This window comes from Eleutherodactylus coqui, chromosome 11, assembly GCF_035609145.1.
Source record: "Eleutherodactylus coqui strain aEleCoq1 chromosome 11, aEleCoq1.hap1, whole genome shotgun sequence".
In the NCBI taxonomy this organism is placed as follows: domain Eukaryota; kingdom Metazoa; phylum Chordata; class Amphibia; order Anura; family Eleutherodactylidae; genus Eleutherodactylus; species Eleutherodactylus coqui.
Window position 1 is genome coordinate 65,269,833 of NC_089847.1, and position 19,127 is coordinate 65,288,959.

The following is a 19,127-nucleotide window of genomic DNA, read 5'->3' on the forward strand; positions in this document are numbered from 1 at the left end:
TGTTAAGCAGATTATTTTTATTAAACTGTATAAGCCCTCTTCAGTCAGTCATATCATACAATGCAATGTATATTACATTCACAAATATCTGGTAAGTATATATGAAAAATATAATGATGCATATCAATGAAAATGCATGTACAATGGCTTTTCACTGTTAGGTTGTGCTCCTGGGACTTGTAGTTCTATGGGTTCTCTTGCCAGCCAATTCCCACTCGTCTGCTGCACATATATACTAGCCCCTTTGGCTAGAGGGGGTGGTTTTCTCCTTTCCCTTGTGTTTTGCATCCATGCATGTTTTTTTGTATGGTGTGAACAGTGACGTGTTCTGTGTGGTATGCATTCTGTGGTTTGTTGATGTGAACAGTACCCTGTCTGCTTGGATCGTTTACCATCCAAAGCAAGGCAGGTCCATAGGTTCAAGCGAGGGGCCGTCCCTACTAGGACGATCGCCCCGCTTGCAGGTAGGATTCATAGGGAAGTTGTCTTGTGAGAGTAGGGACCCACGAGATTACAAGAACCCTTGTCATGGGTTTAAGTGTCTTGGCCAAAATACAAACCAATACCTCGTACCACATCTATTCTGTTCATGTGTGCAGGTATGCTATGTGCGTGTTTCGGGCGTTTGTCTGTCATTGTGTATGTCTGCCCGTGAGTCCAGTTCGCAGTTCACTATCTTTTGGTCTTCCGTGTGTGCATTTGCCTAGTATTTCAGCTTATGGTACGAGTGCGTCCTGTTTGGGTGTAACATTCACATTATAGAAAATGTCAATAAAGCCACCTCCATTACATGTCCTGCTTTCTATAGGTGTCTGAAAACTAAAGTGTTGGGATCACATAATATATCCTTGAATTGGCCACCCTCCACAGTACCCATTTATCCATCTTAGGAGTTACATCCCAGTGCAGCTTGAAACAGCTGTACATTGGTGCTAACCAGACTAGGAGTATCACTGCAACATCCCCATATTGCCTCCAACTTGGGCAGATGCTTTCTTTTCATATATACTTCTCTTTCTGACCAAATAATCCAATTAAATCTAGGTTTGTACTCTTGGTCTATAGGAGGGCAGACTGAATCCACTGAGCAGTTGTGAACTTGTAAGCTTGGTCTAATAGTGTTTGAATACCTATATTTATATGTTTATCCAGCTCAAGCTGCCTGGGATATTCAGAATGCAGACCTTAGGATTTGCTAGGATATCTTCATAATAATCTGCAGAACAGACCTCCTAAAGGCTCCTTGTTCTATGCACTCCCATAAACATGTGAAGTAAATCAGTTTAAGTCTAGGTTGCAGCCCAACAATTAGCGGTGATCCGCAAGCAGTCTAGCGAATCAACCGCAGCGTGTTCAGGCGAAGGTGTGTGAATGGAGTCATGCAGAGTTCCATCTTGTTGCAACCTTGGTGGGGGTTTTTGCAGCAGTTTTGCTCCAATTGAACTGTTCCCCTTTTACTTTTATTTGAGTTTGACTTTGGTAATGAAAATTTCAATTCTACTTATTAAATCAAGTCCTAGACTAGCTGCAAGGCTATCTGCACGCAGGGGAGAAGTGCATCGCATTACAGTGCATTTCAAGTGGATGAATTTTTCACAGGCCAATTTTTAGTAGATTTTTCTGCCGTAATAAATAGACTTATTTCTTATCCTCTGTAAAATGCTACTGATTGTAGCTCCATTTGTTATGAATAACCCTATCTGTACTACCAGTGGCAGAACTTAAAGCTCTAAGGCCCCAATGAAAAAATTGTGACAAGATCCCCAACTATCATGTTATGTGGCAGAATGACCTACAGACTCCAGGGCCAGGTGTGACTGTTACCTCTGCACCCACTATAGCTACTCTCCTAAAGGGTGAATGCACACAGGCGGATTTGAATTGCGGAATCCGGAGCGGGCGACCGCCTCTGGATTCTGCAGCAAATACCACCCATAGCATGCTACACAAAAGTGATTCTTCATGCACACGAGCTGAAACCAATTGCAGTTTCCGCTTGTGGATGAAAAATCGCAGCATGCTCCATTTTCCTGCGATGTCCGCAGAGACATCTTCCATTGAAGTAAATGGAATCTATCTGACATTGCGGACGGGCCGCGGATTCAGCAGGAAAAGCAGCAGTTAAAAAAAAAAATGTTTTAAAATCTGTAATGTACATGTCCGACGGCTCGCTGTGCAAACCATTCACAGTACAGATGAAGATCAAGAAAGCAGGTAAGCGCGGACGCTTCTGCTGTCAGGGCCTGATTCCACATGCAAAATCCAGCTCTGCCGTGTGCATGCAGCCAAACACTGCTGACTGTGTTTCTGTGTTCTGTTTGCCAGGACCACTGAGAGCCTCACTTATGGTTGTAGAGCTCCATCACATAAAACGGTTAGCCTGCCCTTCTCCTCAATCAACAATAGACCGCCAAGAGAAGATCCTGTAGCCAGCTCATATACCCATGCTCCGGACTTCACTCTGCGACCAGGCCAGTTCAATGTGATACTTTGTGTTGACTTCATTGAAACCACAGGGTAAGGTTTTGAAAACTTTTGTGTGGTGTATTGTCGCGAACTATATGTTATGCTGTTAAGCTTCTATGACATAAATGTCATAGGGAATGATTAATCAGAAAAAGACCAATTGTTTAACCTAAGTTTTGATGTGAAAATTTTTTTTTATTTTTAGTGGTTTTCTTTATTCTCCATGTCAGCATATATATTACAAAAAAGCATAAAATGGTCAAGTTTTCACACTGACCAGTAAGCCTAGGTTGACTCTTCCTGTTCTGTAGAGAAAACGTTTTTAGCAGTCATCTTATTATCATTACAGGCAAGATTACAATGAAAGGTAACCCCTACCTATAGATAGCACAGGATCAACCATTCACAGTAGGTAATGGTCACAACTCACCTCTTCTCCTTCCTGCACAATTACCTCCGATCAAGTCATAGAGCATGTCTATTAGATTCTTTCATAGAAGTTTGAGTCTGCTTCTGTTCACTGTGTCTGTGGTTCATTAGGCTGCTATATAGAACAGGAAGTCTTAGGCTGTGTTATCAGGAGAATGGGTCGCATGTCTCATTTGTCAGGAGACTGGTGATCCTTAATAAAGACCGTTACAGGTCTGTTCTTGGCTTAACACAGTGCATCAGTTTTGCTCTAAGTGCTTCTTTATCATGAAAAGGAGTATATTGATAGTCCTTTTCATGATAGTCCGGCTACCCTCTAAATTTTTAGTTAGATCGTATTGGTTCCAAAACTTGCATTCTTTTGTTTTTTAAATTAGATAATTTGTTTTGAAGTTATTTTTTTTTAATACAATTCCCCCTTAATTCCTTCACATTTCTACATGTATAAGCATAGTATACATAGAACATGGCATTACCCTACCCAAACAATGCAATCAATCATAACTACGGTATATTTAAGCAAATCCTAACACCTCTCAGATGATCCACAAGTTCACACTGAGCCTCTTTCCAATTAATTTCCACCTGATTAGTGGGAGAATATATATATACACTTTCACTGCATCTAATGTTTGTCGCTGAAAGGCCCTAATGACATGCCACGTGGAGAATGTTTAGCAGGAAGTCTGAGCCCTTTCCCCAGCAAAAAAAAAATTGATAAAGTAACTTCCTTAGGGCTCTTTCACACAAGCGTATATCGTCCGCCATTTTCATGGCTGGCTGATATACGCTACGATCTGATGCATTGGAATGTAAAATCGGCGTAAAAGCGCTTGGCCGGCCAATATAGCCCTAGGCACTTTTACACTGGGCAGGAAAGATAGAGATAGCCCTGGAACTATTTTTCCCGGCCGGAATGCGGCCGCTGCCATAGACTCCTATAGGAGCCAATAATAGCTGCTGCAGGTGGGAGGGGGTTTAGTAGCGTGACTGCTAAACTCCCTCCCCCTTCTCTCCTCCTCCCCGCCCCTTGCCGTCTGTTTGCAATGAGAGGGGCGGGATGGGGCGGAGCTAGTTGCTAAGCTCCTGCCCTGCCCCGTCCCATTGATGGCTGCCGACAAGGGGCGGAGAGGTGACAGGAGCTTAGCACACTAGCTCCCGCCCCGTCCCACCTCCTCCCCCTGCCGAGAGCTGGCGAAGGGAAGGGGGAGATAGCTTAGCAGAGCTAAACTGTCTCCCCTAGGCCAACAGCATTGCGGGCTCGGCGTATATGCGCCGGGCCAGAGCCGTCTACAGGCGCATAAATGTAAAAAAGTGCCGACACCCATGTGAAAGAGCCCTTAAGTTGATTTTAGCCATCCCTCCAAAAATTCCCTCTGGTACAATACTTACAATTTTCTGGAACAAATTATTTTGCTTGTCACAAATTATTTTTCCGTAGTCTATTTTCCAGATCTGCTATATATTGCAAAATATGGATAAACTGCTCGCATTTACAGATTGTTTCCTGCACATTTTTTCCCCCAGTTCCTTAATACATGTCTTCGGTTTAGACAATCTCTAAGTAACATTCTGCAAAACGTGTCTTATAAATGCAGCATTCCTGCGTTCTACTAGCATGGAGGAATAATTATAGTTTAAGAAAATATAAAGTTTGGATAACTAGTGAACATGGCGAAAATGTACCATGATTCTACAAAACAGGTTCAAAACCAGCAGTAGTTAGACTAATATGCAAAGGGGTAGTATAGCATCACCTAAGGTCTGATGACCATGTGATCCTCTGCTGTCATTCTTCTATGTAAAATATAGTAACAGGTGCTCTTTAATTTGTTGTAATTGTTTGCAACAAAATAGGATTTTCATCAACTTTTTCAGGGGTGCAGCACATAGGAAACAGGAATTAGTGTCAGAACTGAAAAGAAATGGGGTCAATTTTGATGTACGCAAGCTGCACATTGGAGACTTTCTGTGGATTGCACAAGAGAAAGTGCAACCTGTGCCAGGTAAGTAAAATGCTGTTGAAAATGAAAGAAATATTGAGTAAATAATATGTTTCGGTGAAATAATAATGGTAGCCTCCCCTCTTGGGGCTTGTAACATTGGATTTGTTCTTTATATACACGTAAAGGACCCCAAAGGACATTTTGGCCTTGCTACTTCTGAGAAATGAACACTGCCTTAAAAAGGTTTTCTAGGCAAAATACCATTGATGACATGTCCTCAGGATAGGTTATCAATAGTTGATCTGCTGAGGTTTTCCGCTTGGGCCCCCAGCCGATCAGCTGAAAGGGCACTCGCTGTCAGCGCTGCTACACACGGGTTTCGGAGTGAAAGCTGCTGCTCTAACCCCTATGTAGTGGCCGGCTCTTGCAACTGCAAGCGCAGCACTCATTGAAATCAATAGGAGCTGCACCTACAATTATAAGCATCGAAGCCTGTGTGCAGCGGCGCTCCGAAGCCTGTGTGCAGCGGCGCTAACAGCGAGTGCCGTTTCAGCTGATCAGCCAGGAGCCTAAGGCCTCATGTTCACTGCTAAAATGTAATTTAAAATCCGCAACATTTTTACCGCGCCCCATAGGGAAGCATTGGACACCCGCAGGTAGTTAAATACCTGCGGATGTCATTTTCCCTTCAGGCGTGGATTGCGTCTGTCCACGGGGACAGATCCACAGCGGGTCACCCGCACGCGTGATCCGCGCCCCATAGGGATGCATTGGACATCCGCAGGTAATTAAATACCTGCGGATGTCATTTTGCTTTTGAGGCGCAGATTGCGTATGCGGGAAAACACCCGTGGCATGTTCCATTTTAGTGCAGGTCTCCCGCGGGGATGGCTCCCATAGGCGTCTATTGACGCCTATGGAAGCCGTCCGGATCCGCGGAACACCCGTACCTGAATTTCTGCTCTCCGGCGCGGGAGAGCAGGAGTTCAAAGAAAAATGGAGTGCCCGGCGCATGTGCGCGGCACGCTACCGGCGTGCCAAGCACATCCGCCGGGCCGAAGAAAGAGGATCCGGCCGCAGCGTCCGGACAGGTAAGTTTTAATCCCCTTTTTTTTTTTTTTTTTTTTTTTTTTTTAGCCTCATGTCCGCGGGAAAGGAGAGACCCGCTGCGGGATTCTGCATGGAGAATCAGCGGCGGGCCTGATTTTCCCGGTGGACTTCAGCCGATCAACTCAGGATACATCATCAATAGTGTTTTTTTTATTTTTTATTATTAAATCACTTTTTATTCAAACATTTTTCGTTTAATAATGTAAACAAAAATGTAATATTGCATATTTCATGTTTCATATTCATTCAACAACATATACGAAATCTTGCATTTTCAGTTAAGATGACAAAATACTGAAGTCAAGTTAGCATTACTCAATTTCACAATATTCTGATTTTTGGTGATTTGTTTGTAATACTTTGTTTCCTATTGTGTTCATAGAAGATTGACATAACTAAAGAAAAGATTACTTTAAAAAATGTTGAGTTTTAAGATTTGCTATAACAGCAGAGAGATGTGCAAGGTGAAGGCCCTGAACCTTCCTGTGTGGCACCGTAGTATTTATTATATTTAAGGGATCCCTATGTATGACCCCTTAAATAGTATTGTATTTTTGCCTAAAAAAATCCTTTACTTTTATTGTATAATTTAAGGATTTATTCAATATATATTTGCATATTTTTACTTATGTATAGGTAATGGTTACCTCCTTGTTGGTGTATATATATATATTTTAATTATATATTCACTAAACCCAGATTTTGATACAGTAGTCACCATGTAGTCATATGGAATGTTCAGAAGATCTGCTGCACTTGATTCACTCTTACCGGTATTAGTTGGCCTCTTCCCATGACCTCCCTGAAGGTCGCATATATCATGTTTCAATACAATTACACAAGCAGGTCTGTGCACACTAAGCTGTTTCCTAAACTGCAGGCTTCCTTTTCCCTAGTACTGTACCGTATATACCGGCGTATAAGACGACTTTTGAACCCCGAAAAATCTGCTCTGAAGTCGGGGGTCGTCTTATGCGCCGGTAATACAAAAAAAAAAGTGTAAAAAAAAAAAAATCATTACTCACCTCCCCCGGCGTTCTGTCGCGCTCCGGCAGGATGTCGCTCGCTCCTCGTCCCCGGCGCAGCATTGCTTTCTGAATGCGGGGCTTGAAATCCCCGCTTCCAGAAAGCTAATACACACGCCGTCAGCCAGTCATTGAATGGCTGTGATTGGCTAAAACACACGTGGCTTCAGCCAATCACACTATTCAATGACATCATTGAATGGCTGTGATTGGCTGAAGGCGCACGTGTGTTAGCAATCACACCCATTCAATGATGTCATTGAATAGTGTGATTGGCTGAAGCCACGTGTGTTTTAGCCAATCACAGCCATTCAATGATGTCATTGAATGGATGTAACTGGCTGACGGCGTGTGTATTAGCTTTCTGGAGGCAGGGATTTCAAGCCCCGCATTCAGAAAGCAATGCTGCGCCGGGGACGTGGAGCGAGCGACATCCTGCCGGAGCGCGACAGAACGCCGGGGGAGGTGAGTACTGATTTTTTTTTCTCCACTGTAATACCGGCGTATAAGGTGAAAGTTGGGGGGTCGTCTTATACGCCCCGTCGCCTTATACGCCGATATATACGGTATATAAAATCAGCTGGACAAAGCCCTGGAGCCAGGTAAATAATAGTGTTAGACATTTGCTTCTGGTATATAACTTATGGTTTTTGTGTTGATGTCCATAAACAATTCCATTATGAGACCACTAAGAAACTGCAACTGGTCCCTGGAGTGGTCTATCTATTCACTCCTGAACATATAGTTTGTGCAGAGGGATCAGCCCTATTCTCATTTACACAAGGAAAGACTAGAGGCAATGGGATGAAGCTGAAAGGGAGGAGACACAAATTGGATATTAGAAAAAACGTTCTGACAGTGAGGGTTATCAAGGAGTGGAACAGGTTACCACGGGAGGTGGTGAGTTCTCCTTCAATGGAAGTGTGTGCTGGATTACGGTTTCTCCAGCAGGCTTTGGGGTATTTTGTCGCTTTCCTAATTGTGTGGAAGCAGTATGCGCACACTGACCAAGTCAAACACAAGGTATGAATCTCATGTTAAAAATGGCTCTCCGTCCAGAAACAGCCAGACAGGGCCTTTTATTGTACAGACACACAATGGGCGTGCAACAGGTTACATCAGTAACATATAGGATTCTCATTTGTCGGATCATACAGAATCCCCCACCTCTCTGCCCACCTCTCTGCCCACCCTCTCTCACGTCCGCCATAGTATGGACTTTGTATTCTTTAGCATGCAGACAACCTTAAGGAATTCTGTGTAGTTGACAAGATGTGTTTAACTAGCTTGTGTTTGAAGAGTGGAAGGGGGCCTAGGTAAACACACAGGATATACACGACACTATGGCCCTTTAACTTCTTAGAAACTGGTTGAGCAACTTCGATGTATTTAGAGCAAATACATCACCCATCCATTGGCTAGCAAATACCATGATTAGATTGTGTGTGTCCTTTGAACTCCTCAGAGCTGAAAGTCATTACAATAGCAAAATACATTTGGGTTATATACAAATATTGATAGACATTTTATACTAAATAATTATCATGTCTATCACAATCCCCCCTTAAAATGTCTATCCTCTAATTTTCACAGTTCTCTGCGCATGAGCCTATAACTGGAGCGCGTTGAAGGTTCGTTTTAGGGTCTTCAAGGGGGTGTAGGACTTGTCCACTCCTTCTGGGGATGCATCCAGCAAACTCATGATGGGAGCGGCTTTTCCAGCATCAGTTTCACAGGTCTCTCTGACACAGGGGATAACACAGCAGACTAGAACAGAAAAGGTAATCATCAGTTCACATACAACAGCGACGCCCGTCTGTGCCAGGATCCTTTACCACCCGCTCATCCATGGCGAGTGCTGGTCCCAAAAGTTAGCTCTTTTTACTTAGTGCGGTCAGCTTCTTAATGGCAAGTGCGTTTTTACCCGCGGGTCACGTGTCGTCTGGGATGTAGGTACAACAAGTCTCCCCTATCATCTTACAGACACTCCCCTTTTTTAGCTAAAGTCATATCTGAGGTCACTCCATTTTAAAAAAAGTCATAGTCGAGGTAGGTCCTATTGGTCGACTAGTCCCTATAAGGCGTCTCTAGTATAATTTATAAACCACTGCTAATTATAATAAACATAATTAATCCAGTCAACATTTATTTACCCTAATGATCAGGAAAATAGACTCGAATCTAGTTTTAACTTGGTCTCTAATTTTTAAAACTTGTCAGGTACCCCCCTTGGCTATCCTATGGCGTCAATGTATACGTGTAGATCAAAACTACCACCAGGGGTCTCTCTTCTCGCTCTAGCATAATGTTACAATACTAGTAGCGTGAACAGGTACGCACGGCGTGGGACTCCCTAATCTTCACCCACACCAATGTCCCTCCTGGAGATAGTCCTAATGGTGAACACGTCCAAGTCGCCTCACCCTTGCGTCAGGGCTTTCCCACTGCCCGTAAGTCCCTACTCCTAGGAGGGGGGGGGGATCCCTACCTTACCTCAGAGGGAGGCCATGGATTCCCTGGGCTCATTTCCGGGCATCCATACCCTCTATCTGTACAAGTTAACACCCCACAGGGTGTGCCCTCGCCGGAACCTAAGGTCTTCTGCACTATCCCTAGGCAAATGGGAATTCCACTGACAATCCATCTTAGGAGATCGGGGCAGGCACAGTACTAGTACATTTCTCCTTTTTCTTTGGTAGCGCATGTGGTTGGCATTATCGGAACTGGCTCTTCATCTTTTTCAAACAAGGGAAACGTTGGTGTCTGACAGGATGTGGAGGAGCATAAGGGCTTTACTAAGGCACACTCCCCTGTCCAATTACCCTCCAGGCGGGTCCTCTACCTCATGTCTCCACAAAGCCAGTAAACGTCTCCTAAGGACTGGACCTGATTCTGCATCTATTCCCCTCCTATCATACTGTAGGAGGAGCAATACCCGTTGGTGAGTTCCCCAAAAATCTCCCTCCACCCTGCCTATTTGCCTGGCAGGTGTAGTTTCCAGGGTAGTCAGTAATACTCTCTCCGGTGCAAACACTTAAGTAGTTATAGAGTATTCCTTCTTCCATTTCTCACGGACAGTGAAATTAGCGGAAATGTTCGTGAAGAGACTAATAAACCACTCTTCAGCATCTACAGGGAGATTTAGGGGGACCATCCCCGAGTGTAGTCGGGCACTACCGCACACGCAACAGTTAGACTTGTTGCTCCTGTTAGCATTGTACCTCATCAACTCCAACCAGAGATTCTGGTCAGAGTAGCCAGTCGCTACTGTCAAGGTGTCCTCAAAGGTAGGGTCGGCTATGATCATCATGTTCGTCAAGGTCTTTATCTTACGGCGGAGGGGGTTAATTATGGGCACGGGACTAAGTGAAGGCTTCCATTCGGCTGCATCTACCATATCCCTTATTTTAAACTTCCCTAAGGGATCTGTCCTCCCGTACCGGTATGTCCCCAGACTATAAGTCTCCCCGTCCCCCGGGCTTGGATCTCCCATGGTTAGTGTAACAACCACATTAAAACCAAGCAACATACTAAGTTCAGCCTTCCAATACCTGCTGTCCTTATTATTCTCAAGGAGGGTTATACGACTAATTAGGGATTTCCCGCTCCTATTTTTCTTATTTAAGGCACTTCGCGGTTTATAGGACTAGTCTATTCCTGTGTTCCATCCCACTAATCCCCAATAACGGCAGTCTTCTCCCCAGACGTTATCAGTGGCGCAAACATATTGTATTCCCCGGGTATATGAGTCATATAACCAGCTGGACTGAGCTAAATCTGGCCTGCGGTGGGATCTTGTGCCTAGACACGGGACCACAGTACAATAGTCGAAGGAATATGCGGCTACTTGAGCATTGGACGAGTTATACTAGAAGGTAACCATACCCCCATATTCTTCCGACTAAGGATTCCAGTTGCCACCCTCCTCTCTCACTAGCCCTAACCAGAGTAATGTCTTTGGCACAACTAAGACTGGTCTCCCGGATCTGAAGCTTTCTTACAGTATGAAGCACGGATCCATGTAAGTCTTTCGGCTAGTTTCACAGCTGTGGCAGTAGTCAGAAGCACCTGGTAGGGGCCATCAAATCGGGGCTCAGGAGGGTGCTTCCTGAGGAACTTCTTGACGCACACCCAATCCCCAGGCTGCAAGATATGTGTCCCAGTGTCTGCCTCTGAGTCTGGAAGAGAACACCTGTGCATAGGCTTTGGTTAGTTCTTTAACAACGGAAATCACATACTCAGTCAACACATCAGATTGTAATTGTAACTACTGAGGATAGTAACGACCTAGCCTTGGGGCTAGCCCAAACAATCTCGTAGGGAGATAATGTATAATCCCCCCTGGGTTCATATCTAACACTGTATAAGGCTATTGGATGACAGTCTTTCCAAAGTGGCGTCATTTTTAAGTATCTTAATTTTTGCGTGCCACTACGTCTCTCCACCTTTCCACTACACTAAAGGTGGTACAGTATGTAAAAGGCCTGGGATACATCCAGAGCAGACATGACATGTTACATTCACCTGCAAAGTTTATACCTCTGTCTGACTCTGAATCACTTCTGGTACCCCATATTCACAGTTTACCTCGTTCATGAGCTTCTTTGCGGTTACCTACTTGTTTACCTTGGTAACAGGGTCGGCCTCCAACCTGCAAAGACATCAACAACAACAAGCACGTAGTCATACTTCCCAACAAGTGGGGAGCTGAACGTAGTCAATTTGCAATCCCTGAAATGGGTAGAGTGGTCCCGGCAAGTGTGGTGTGGCAAATTTACTTCTGCCCTGACTTACCCATGGCATAGATCATGCTAAACCGGACAAATGATGCAGCAGCTACAGAGAATCTAGAAGTCGCCCAACCTCTTTCAAGCGTCGTCGTCATTACTGCTTTACTAGGTGGGTCTTTCCATCCATCAGCTGGGCCATCATGGGATACAGAAACTGTGGTGGGCAAGTGCTGTTGACCGTTCACCACACGCTGTCCTGTTTCTGCTGCTCCCATATTAGTCCATTTATTTTTTCCTTCCTTGCTGGCTGGTAACTGTAAAAGTCTTTAGCATATCAAAGTCCAAATTTTTGTCAATGTCCAAAGTTTTTTTTTACCACTGACTCATGCTGTCAGTATCTTTCTTCTTTCTTCCACGGCTTGAGGGCCGCTGCCTTTGCTGCGCTGTCAGCGAGGGTGTCGTCTCTCGCCTCTCCAGTGTAGGAATCGGTGCGAACTCTCAACTTTGTCAGGTAGAAGTAGGGCCTCCATGCGACTCTGTACCGCTGCACCATTCTCAATTGGTTGTCCTGCTAAGGTAAAAAAACTGTCTGGCCTTCCATATTGGGCCGTAATCATGAGCTGTGCCAAATGCATACCAGGAGTCAGTGTAAAGGGTTGCCGGTCTTACCTCTCGCCACTCTACTCGCCTCAGTGAGGGCCTTCAATTCCGCTTATTGTACTGTGACATGCGGAGGCAGAGCTCTTCTAGGACATCTTGTTGTGTGACCACTGCATATCCGATGTGGAGTCATCAATCCTCACCCTGGTACCATCTGCAAAAAGCTCAACATATGCATTATCAACAGGGGTCCTGGTAACTGTTTGCATATCTGCAGTTTCTTACTGAATTAGTACTAAATAATCGTGCTGATGTTCTATTTCACATGGCTCGGAATCTTGTAGCACAAAATCATTTATTTTTTTTTTTTTTTAAAACCCAATAGCTGATCTACAACACCTAGATCATCTATGACCCAGATCACCTATGCCTCCCCCCTTTTGAACCGCAATACTCAATGGAAAAAGAGTCATTGCGTTCAAACTAGTAAACCAAGAGGCACAAAAACAAGCACTTTGTAGGTCAAGGTGACATTGTATGCAGCGAAGGCTGAGCGAAAATCTCCTTAAAAAATTTTTTTTTTTTTATTTCAGGTCGCAGTTAGCATTTTTTAACACAAGGGGGCGCAACACAAGTAAAATTTTACGTCACCCAGTGTAATAGTATTTCAGGGTATGGCCAGCGTTTAGCTTTTACTCTCCTGTCGGAATATAATTATAGCTTCAGTGTAGACTGACACTAGAATATACAAAAGACTTAAAGAAAAACTAAAAAATACGGATGAATTAACATCCTACTCTGGGCAATTCAGTCCCTCTTTCTTCACATAAAAAGTAAAATTACTTCACCAAATTGCATGAAAAAGTTTGCTGGGTGACTATAGGGAAATTATTTCATCTGTAGGAGCCTTCCGTAACATCATCTGTCTGAGTATCCATTGGAGAAGCGGGCAGTGGAAAACAGAGCCCCTGGGAACATGAGAGAGCGTCCCCTGTCATGTATTCCCGGCCTCTGCCCCCCATGCATCAACTCCAATCTTCCATGCACTATAAACCAGCTTAGTCGTCTACTATGTCCCAAGCTGCATCTCCACAAAGGTTTGTTTCCCTGAACTTATCACACATCCAAAGTGGCCACATCTTGGAGCGTAACAAAGTCTGGTCAAACAAAACCTTACTTTAGACAATCATGATGTTAGCACTGGATACAGTGGCATTGGGGAATATAGACCTCCCAAGTGCAGCAAAATGGCCGCCAGAGGCAGAAAGGGGCGGTGCTGCAAATCTCCCAAGTGAGGCAAAATGGCTGCCGGAGGAACGGGCGGGGCCAGGGGCAGCAGCACTCCCAGGTGAGGCAAAATGGCTGCTGAGTAGCAGCACTTCCAGGTGAGGCAAGATGGCCGCTGGAGGAGGAAGGGGCGGGGCCAGGTCCTGCCCCGGATGGGGAGGGACCGGAAGTAACATCACACACCCTGAAAGTGTGCACATGGGGGGAAATAACTTCAGGGTGGGGGCAGGCCTCACTACATTTACTGCAGAGTCACACTATGTTGGATTGTAAACATTGCAAGCACGGCCGCCATTACAGGGAGGGGCTGTAGTCAACACAAAGACATTACATTGTTCATTAGCAATACACATACCCCCCTACATGCTTTCCCCTCTTCAATCTCTTAACTACATTATGCCTCCTCCTAGCAATCTAAAAACACCTTTCTTTCTGCTAGGCTTCCTGCTCATCTTCTGAAAACTTTCTACAGCCTATCTTATCTGTCCATGACCTAGCATTTCTTTCTGCAACTTTTCCTGATCCTTTCCCATTGTTCAGTAACCAAATCACAAGCTCTATGACCTTTGTCCTTGCTCACTTTGCTCCCCATTCTCTAAACAACCTGCGTCTATGCCTGAACCTTCTCAATCTGCTCAACTTTATGCTACCTGCTTATTCTATTCTATTCAAAGTTTCTGGACACAATAGTGTTCCTCTTGTAAAATCTGCTTTCTTCAAATCCTTCCCATATAACCCTTCTTTCCCACTCAGATTACAATACGCATTAATTCTATAAAACACAGGGAAAGACAAAGTAAACAGAAAGGGTTAATTGAGAAGTGCTCTTAGTGGCTTAACTTCAGTCCACTCTCTTACCAGCACCCCTCCCCCAATAATCAACACTGCACATTGTTTCTATAATAGCAGACAGACGGGATTACTGGAGAATACCCACAACGGCTCAAGGTATATATCTCATCTACCTTTATAACAGCCCACTGTATACTAGTAATCCCCAAGAGCACTCCTTGTACACGATCTAGACAGGACATTTAGCTATACACAGAGACTGACGATTATTTTCAATGACCAAGAGTTTCTGGAGCCAGCCGTCACACCACGGCTATATTCACCCGTAAATACCTTTCCACATATGAGAACATAACACGCTCAATCATAAAAGGTAAGTATACGTATCATAAATCTTCCTAACCTCACACTAGTTTTACCTAGGAGCACGTGTCACTGGCGTGTTCCCTCAGACTTAAACAGCCGAGTCCGCCCTCCCGACACATTAACCCTCACAGAATTTGTCTCTTGGTCTTGCATACACAATTTTTAACCGTCTCAGACATAATATACACAGCATACAAAATACCCCTTGAGCAGGTTAAAACGGTGGTCTTTTTTCCGAGTAAGAAAGAACTATATTACCTGCCTTTCATTGATTTATCACTCTGGATCAGGAACAGGCAGAAAAGCAGTCAGAACCCAGATCACATCGGTAGATTTACATAAAGCAATCTTACCGTGTTCTGTAGATTTTCGGGCCCCTGAGTTCTGCGTGCCGTCTGCCGATCTCTGTATTTTTCCAGAATGAAAGAAATCAAAATCTCTTAACTCGGTCCACCCAGGAGACGCCAATTGTGCTGGATTACGGTTTCTCCAGCAGGCTTTGGGGTATTTTGTCGCTTTCCTAATTGTGTGGAAGCAGTATGCGCACACTGACCAAGTCAAACACAAGGTATGAATCTCATGTTAAAAATGGCTCTCCGTCCAGAAACAGCCAGACAGGGCCTTTTATTGTACAGACACACAATGGGCGTGCAACAGGTTACATCAGTAACATATAGGATTCTCATTTGTCGGATCATACAGAATCCCCCACCTCTCTGCCCACCTCTCTGCCCACCCTCTCTCACGTCCGCCATAGTATGGACTTTGTATTCTTTAGCATGCAGACAACCTTAAGGAATTCTGTGTAGTTGACAAGATGTGTTTAACTAGCTTGTGTTTGAAGAGTGGAAGGGGGCCTAGGTAAACACACAGGATATACACGACACTATGGCCCTTTAACTTCTTAGAAACTGGTTGAGCAACTTCGATGTATTTAGAGCAAATACATCACCCATCCATTGGCTAGCAAATACCATGATTAGATTGTGTGTGTCCTTTGAACTCCTCAGAGCTGAAAGTCATTACAATAGCAAAATACATTTGGGTTATATACAAATATTGATAGACATTTTATACTAAATAATTATCATGTCTATCACAAGTGTTCCAACAGAGGCTGGGCAAATATCTGTCTGGGATGATTTGGCGAATCCTGCACTGGGCAGATAGCCCTGGAGGTCCCTTCCAACTCTACCATTCTATGATTCTATGGCCTCCTGCACGCGGGTGGAAATTCTGCAGCGGGATTTCCCACAGAATTTTTGCCCGTTAGAAAGTACAATCCTAGGCAGACGGCTACGATTTTTCCGCGTATAATCACACGCGGAAAACAAATCGTGGCATTTTCTATTTCTGTGCGGGTTTTGCAGAGCCCCGAGCCGGAGCCACGGGAGCAGGTGAGACCCGCGCTGGTCCCTGCAGTGATGCGGTTTGGATCCTGCTGCGAGAATTCTTGCAGGGATTCGACCCGACCATCTGCAAGCGGCCTATGATATTGCTCCTCATTTGTGAGGAAGTCAAGCTATATCCACATTGTACATATGGTTTAACCTTTTTTTTTTGCAGGACATCTACGAATTCCCCAAGCACGGGAACTTGTGTTGGATTATGTCATTGAAAGAAAGAGGATGGACGATCTTTGTGGAAGTATTATCGATGGTCGCTTTCGGGAACAAAAGGCAAGTTGTATTGTTTTTCCATCAAAATTCTGAAATAATAGACTCCAAACACCAATAAAGCGCAATAAATAAAAACTATTAGATTTCTATGAACATTAAAACCATTTAAGAAAATTGAATATAAATAATAATCAGCAATAGACACATGATAAGTATTGCCAGATTGAAAGTGTGTAAGGATGGACGTCCAACGATCGGTATCCATCAATTGATTACTTCATGTAACCATGGTCTTGTGTTATTTCCACTGTATTGTAAGTGCTGTGGAATATGTTGGCGCTATATAAATAAAGATTATTATTATAATATATACACTATATGGATAAAAGTATTTGGACACTGCATGTTTTTCAGAAAAAGTGCTTTATTCTATTTAGTAACATGCCAGCCCTCCTTTTGCTTGTATTACAGCGCTGGCACATCGAGGCATACTTTCCACTCTGTAAGTCTGGGCAGGAATGACTTGCCATTTCTCATGCAAGGCTGTGAGAAGAGATTGTTGTGAAGATGGCCGTGGGTGGCGATGTCATACCTGTCGCTGCAGTTCATCCCACAAGTGCTCAATCAGATGAATAAATAGTTATATTACAAAATGAGCAGCTTTTTATTTTACCCATGCCCTTCCCAGCAAACTGTTTGGCAAACTCAGTATTAAGTCCAAATACTTTTGTCTATACAGTGTATGTATAATATATACAATGTGTGTGTGTGTGTGTGTGTGTATGTGTGTGTGTGTGTAATAAATATAAATATATATATATATATATATATATATATATATATATATATATATATATATGTATGTATATGGACTGTCAGTTACGTATATTACATTTGTAATGAAGAGGAGGTAATTAGCTCACCTGTTGAACAAGCAGACAGCAGCTTCTAGATGGAGTAAACCCTTCTGGGTGCAGCCAATAAGTATATTAAGAGCAAATAATGCAGCAAGAAATCTGCTAAAAATTTCCTGTTATTGAAAGCCATTTGTTTAAAATATAATAAAGCGATACAGATAAAAGTGGTGACTGCAAACCCTGTCAGGCCCTTACAAATATACGCTGAAAAATCTTGGACACCTAGCAGATCCGTTAACCACACCGAATAAATGTTGTTACTCTTGTCCTAGTTGACACAGAAAAGCTGACAAATGAGTTGCAAAAAAAACAGGAAATCCGATCTGGTTGTGGCAACTCCAGTGGCTTTTCTCTCTCTCTATTGAGAGAGAGCGATTTATTACTATGATATTGTAAATATATCTTACAATATGAGAGCAATAAATTGTCCTTTTGCTCTTACATTGTAATTACTTAAATAAATATATATACACACATACTTATTGTCAAAACAATGCAGCACCTAGGAGTTGTCGGGATGGAATCTAACTTTAAATATGTGACTATAACATTAATGTAACTCATTATAATATCAGAGCAAAAGGGTAATTTATTGCAGGAAACTAAACGCTTGAAGGGAGGCTCTAGTACCCTGTTGTACAGTCTCTAGCTTAGATACAAGAAGTGATATGGGCGGCCATGATGGCTCTAGTACCCTGTTGTACCGTCTCTAGCTTAGATACAAGAAGTGATACGGGCGGCCATGAAGGCTCTAGTACCCTGTTGTACCGTCTCTAGCTTAGATACAAGAAGTGATATGGGCAGCTATGAAGGCTCTAGTATCCTGTTGTACCGCCTCCAGCTTGGATACAAGATGTGATACAGGCGTGCATGGAGTTATACAGGCTCTGTATGGCTTCCTGCGGCATATTGCTCCACATTTGCTATAACTTAACCTCTAGATCTGGCAAACTCTTAATCTGTTGAAGTTGGGGGCCCAGATGGTCCCATACATGTTCTATTGGCGACTGGGCAGGCTACGGAAGTGTGGCAATGTTGTGGAGACATTCCTGTGATACCCTTGTGTGTGCGGCTGAGCATTATCCTGCTGGAAAATACCTCTGGGAAGCCGCCATGAGAGTAACACATGTGGTTACAGGATGTCCTGAACATATCACTGAGCTGTCATTGTCCCTCGTACCACCACTAGGGGTGACCGATTGTCATATACAATGGCCCCACAGACCATCGCACTAGCAGCGGGGGCAGTGTGCCACTCCACAGCAAAGCCAGGATTGAGGCACTTACCCGTAGGTCTCTGGACACAAACACAGCCATCATCAGGGTCCTAATTAAACCTGGATTTGTCGCTGCTTCCGCTAGCCGGTACCACTCTTAAGCAGTTCACAACATCACTGCAAATCGAGGCAACAGTGATTGGGTGTCAAAGGCAGGTACACATAATGGGTACTGTGAGAGCAAATGTCCTCCAGCTAAACAACTAGAAATGGTACAGAATGACACAGTGGCCTGTACCAATGGTGCCACTTGTCTCTGAATGGCAGCTGGAGCCACCCGTGCTTGTCAGATGGTCCTCTCTACTCGTGGTCAGTCGAGTGCATACTGAGCTTGGTTGCCTTGTTTGCCTGCCTTCACGCATTCCCTGGGCCCCCCCAACACCTCCTAACAGTGTGGTCAGAACGGTCCAAGGGACAGAGAATTTGTCGATATGACCATCCAGCTTCTCATATTCCAATAATGCACCCAGTCTTCAATTGTGTTATAAAGGCATCTAGCGGTCAATGAGCTCTGCACAAGCAGAAAAAGAAGTCCAACGCACACATATAGCTTCTGAAAAGCC

General features: G+C 44.0%; 1 protein-coding gene across 2 annotated transcripts in view; it reads left to right on the forward strand.

Annotated features, from left to right (window-relative positions):
- The window catches only part of MUS81 (MUS81 structure-specific endonuclease subunit), a 161,734-nt gene that overhangs the window by 107,937 nt on the left and 34,670 nt on the right, over positions 1 to 19,127 (forward strand). For both annotated transcript variants that reach the window (XM_066582297.1, XM_066582298.1), the window contains 3 exons: positions 2,326 to 2,517; positions 4,774 to 4,901; positions 16,318 to 16,430. In XM_066582297.1, the coding sequence (XP_066438394.1) occupies positions 2,326 to 2,517; positions 4,774 to 4,901; positions 16,318 to 16,430 (433 nt within the window). The remainder of the gene's footprint in view (positions 1 to 2,325; positions 2,518 to 4,773; positions 4,902 to 16,317; positions 16,431 to 19,127) is intronic.